We start from the raw sequence: 4,583 nt of genomic DNA on the forward strand, positions 1-4,583 counted from the left end.
CCAGAAGTGCCTCCATGGATCCCAGCCCCAGTCTCTTTGAAAGGGGGCATTACATGGGGCGCCTGGGTGGCGCAGTCGGTTAAGCGTCCGACTTCCGCCAGGTCATGATCTCGCGGTCCGTGAGTTCAAGCCCCGCGTCAGGCTCTGGGCTGATGGCTCAGAGCCTGGAGTCTGTTTCCGATTCTGTGTCTCCCTCTCTCTCTGCCCCTCCCCCGCTCATGCTCTGTCTCTCTCTGTCCCAAAAAAATAAATAAAAAACGTTGAAAAAAAAAATTAAAAAAAAAAAAAAAGAAAGAAAGGGGGCATTACAGACATTGCTGGGACTCAAGGGGCCACAGTCTAGAATTGCCTCAACTTGTCTCTAACGAAGAAACCTGTGATTGGGTCTCAGGAGACACCGCCTGTGAATAGTCAACAGTTCCTCCTGGGTATTCAGTCTGTGCTGCTCCAGCAGAGAGGGAAGGGCTCCGTGGCTCCAATCATGTCTTCCTGGGGAGACAAAGGAGCAGGGAATCCAACATCCATGGTGACAGTGTCAGGGATTGAGGTTGGCCAGCATCTCCAGGTAAGCACCAAGGCACAGAGATGGGGAGGAAGACCACAGTCTACCAAAGGCCTGGATGCACACAGGCATGCATGTGCAGACACACACACAGCCCATTAGAGCTTCTTCCTTTTTCTTTTTCCCCTTTTCTTTCCTACATCTGCCCATCACTTCCCAGTTCTCCTAATCTCCATAAAGGGAACCTAAGTCCAGTGTTCACCAGGTCCTTGCTGATCCAGCCTGAGGTCATTATGGAGACAGAGTCTCAGGCTACCCTTCCTCAAGTCCACAGTGACCAGAACATAGCACCAGTGCAGCAACAAAACCTGTGGACATCAGAACTCTGCAAACAGAAGAGCACTTGATTAATAAAGGGCGCATCATTTTCGTTTTCTTCATGGACTCCACCATCACAGCTCTCGGGCAGGTGTGGTTCCCAGAATTGCTCTGGGCTACTATCATAGGACTATGCACACTCTCGTCCACCGCCACCATTCACAATGCACCAAACCTGTTCACATCCTTTCTTTTTTCTTTAATTAGAGTCAGTGAATAACTATATAAAATATAGTTATTTGTTCCCATTGTATTGTTAACGATACCTGGGCTGTTCCTGATTAAGTTATTTGTCCAAATTGGGGCACCTGGGTGGTTCAGTAGGTTGAGTGCCTGACTCTTGATTTCAGCTCAGGTCATGATCCCAGGGTCATGGGATCAAGCCCCATGTCAGACTCTGCACTGAGCATGCAGCCTGCTTAGGAGTCTCTCCCTCTGCCCCTCTCCCCCACTCTCTCTCTCTCTCTCAAAAAAAAAAAAAAAGTTATTTGACCAAGTTTACATGGGGCTTCCCAATGCCAAAGCAGAGGCTCTGTCAGTGACCATTCTGAGCAAAGATATAACCACCCAAGGGCAGTGATGGTGATAATGATGGTGACTCTCCCCTCACATCTCACAATTCTCAAGCCCACCTCCTCTCGAGCAGGAGCCAGGAGCAGTGACACGGGAGCACCCTCATGTACTAACAACAATAACAATAATGGCTAATATTTACTGAGCACTTAGTATGCACCAGCCTTGGTCTAAATATTTCACAACCATTGCCTAATTTTACCCTCACTACTCCCCACAGTAAACTCTACACTTACTCATTTAAACAGATGTGAAAACTGAAGAGCAAAAAGGCAAAGTGACTTTCTCTTTTTTTATCTTTTTATCTTTTTTTTTTTTTCAACGTTTATTTATTTTTGGGACAGAGAGAGACAGAGCATGAACGGGGGAGGGGCAGAGAGAGAGGGAGACACAGAATCGGAAACAGGCTCCAGGCTCTAAGCCATCAGCCCAGAGCCCGACGCGGGGCTCGAACTCACGGACCGTGAGATCGTGACCTGGCTGAAGTCGGACGCTTAACTGACTGCGCCACCCAGGCGCCCCCAAAGTGACTTTCTCAAAATCACACATAAAGAGTGGGGAGATTTCATCAGACCTCAGAAAAGATGTATTAAGGAACACACTCCAAGAGTATGACACTGCCACATGCTGCCCCTGACCTTTCAGCACATGCATTCTTTCATGCCATCAGAGACACTGGTATTCCTCTTTTCCAGTGCACATCATGACATCATGAATCAAAGAATCTTCAAGATTTCATAAAGTTCATGAAATCTGGTTTGTGAAGACAACCTTCATTGACCCAGTATTTATCCCCTCAACAAACCTATCAGGCGGCATCATTCTCTGCATCTAAACACCAAGAAAGCAAACTCCAAGGGGGCATTTACCAAAGTGAAAAAAGGCATGAGAGAAGCAAAGTTATAATTAAGCAGGTTGTCTGATGTAAACCATTGCACTGTGGGACCCGGGCTCACATTTCTTCAACTCCTGTCAACAATGAAGCGACGATCACCCCTTAATGGAGGCGAGCCCTTCCTTGATGTTAGCTCGGTAGCTTCAGTGATTCTATGAAGCGAGTACATGTTGTACAAACGAGGAAACAGAGACTCAAGGAGCTTCAGTAACTTGCCCAAGAGCACACTCAGAGAACAGCAGAGAAAGGATTCCCAGCCTGTCTCTAGACTGCAGAGACTGTGATCTTTTTTCTTAATTTTCTTAATGTTTATTTATTTTTGAGAGAGAGAGAGAGAGAATGAGAATGAGTGGGGGAGGGGCAGAGAGAGAAGGGGACAGAGGATCCCAGCCAGGCTCCGTGCGGACAGCCCAATGTGGGGCTTGAACTCACGAAATGTGAGACCATGACCTGAGCCGAAGTCAGGCGCTCAACCGACTGAGTCACCCAGGTGTCCCTTCAAAGACTGTGATCTTAAAACATGCCACTGGCTGATAGTGAAGTTGATGATGATAATGAAAACAGCACTCCCTTCATTCACAAAGTTCAGTTAACAGTTTTCATATCTATGTTAATTCACTGGAACAGTCTTCAAACACAAAGACATACAGCACACCTGGCACATCTAAAGACTTTTTCTTCCATTTCTCTCAGTAAATACACACTCACACACAGACAGGGTATCTCGTATTGCCCACTATCTTAGCATATGCATGACCCCAAAGGACTCCACAGTAGAGCATTAAGATCGAGCAAGTGTTCTAAGTGAAAAAAGGAATTAATCCTGGAGGGAGTCAATCCAGATGAAAACCAGTTCAGCCTCATTCAGTCACATGTAGGGCAAGAATCTAGAAACCAAGTTACACCCCCCACAATGCCTGATTCCATAGTCCACAGTCCTCATATTTTCCTTATTTGCCCACCCTGCCATCATAGCTGCTAGTGAATCTCAGTAACCTCTTCAAGGAATAGAGAAAGACCAAAGCTCTAGACTCTGTAGTATTCACAGCCTATCTTTTTAAGCAAGATTCTCCTCCAATTTCTCTCCTTGAAGGAAATCAGCAACCAAACCAGGGTCTCTGACTTCCTGCTTCTGGGCTTCTCTGCACACCCTGAGCAGCAGCCTCTCCTGTTCGGACTCTTCCTGGGCATGTACCTGGTCACCGTGTTGGGGAACCTGCTCATCATCATGGCCATTGGCTCTGACCAGCACCTCCACACCCCCATGTACTTCTTCCTGGCCAACCTGTCCTTCGTCGAGACCTGCTTCACCTGCACCATTGTCCCCAAGGTGCTGGCGAACATCCTGACACAGCGCCACGCCATCTCCCACACTGGCTGCCTCGTGCAGATGTACTTCTTCATGGCGCTGACCCTGCTGGATGACTTCCTGCTGGCCGTGATGGCATATGACCGCTACGTGGCCATCTGCCTTCCTCTCCACTACACCACGATCATGTGTCCCCAGCGCTGCCTGCTGCTGGTCGCCGCATCCTGGCTCTGCTCCCACCTCCTGGCCTCCTCGCTTACCCTCCTCATGTCTCAGTTCTCCTTCTGTGCCTCTCGTGCCATCCCACACTTTTTCTGTGATCTTCTCCCTCTCCTCAAACTTGCCTGTTCAGACACCCAGATCTTTCAGGTCATGATGTTTGCTGAAGCAGCCCTCTCAGGTGTGGTCCCTCTCACCTGTGTCCTGGTCTCTTATGCCCACATCATCCACACCGTCCTCAGGGTCCCCTCTGCTGGGGGGAAGCACAAGGTCTTCTCGACCTGTGGCTCTCACCTGTCAGTGGTTACTCTCTTCTACGGGACGCTCTTTCTGGTGTATTTCCAGCCCTCATCCACCTATTCAGCAGAAATAGGAATGGGGGCATCTGTAGTATATACGATGGTCACCCCCATGCTGAACCCCTTTATCTACAGCCTGAGGAATAGGGACATGAAGGGGGCTTTGTGGAGACTCCTTGGCTGGGGAAGATGTTCCACATCATAAAGAGTCCTTCCCCATAGCAGAAGCCCAGACTTTTCAACATGCCTCCTTCCCAGGACTTGTCCATTGTAAATCTGAAAGACTCACTTTCCTGAGTTGGCCTTACAAGCAGATGCAAGAAAGGGAAGACCAACTCTGCAGGACTGGAATAGGCCTATCTGGCCAAGGACAGAACTGCAGCCTGGGGACAGGGAGTGACCACAGAC

General features: G+C 48.6%; 1 protein-coding gene across 1 annotated transcript; it reads left to right on the top strand.

The window, feature by feature from the left end:
• Positions 1-481: 481 nt before the first annotated feature.
• LOC123592747 (olfactory receptor 1G1-like) lies at positions 482-4,380 on the top strand. Its single transcript, XM_045468082.1, has 2 exons — positions 482-565; positions 3,415-4,380. Exons 1-2 carry the CDS (start codon positions 482-484, stop codon positions 4,378-4,380), a joined length of 1,050 nt encoding a protein of 349 aa, XP_045324038.1.
• The last annotated feature ends 203 nt before the right edge of the window (positions 4,381-4,583 follow it).

The sequence above is a fragment of the Leopardus geoffroyi genome, chromosome D4, assembly GCF_018350155.1.
Source record: "Leopardus geoffroyi isolate Oge1 chromosome D4, O.geoffroyi_Oge1_pat1.0, whole genome shotgun sequence".
In the NCBI taxonomy this organism is placed as follows: Eukaryota; Metazoa; Chordata; class Mammalia; order Carnivora; family Felidae; genus Leopardus; species Leopardus geoffroyi.

Coding starts and splice junctions, on each gene's coding strand:
- LOC123592747 (XM_045468082.1), top strand. CDS start 482: ATGTCTTCCTGGGGAGACAAAGGAGCAGGGAATCCAACATCCATGGTG. Junction 566..3,414: donor AGGTTGGCCAGCATCTCCAG/GTAAGCACCAAG, acceptor TTTTTAAGCAAG/ATTCTCCTCCAATTTCTCTC.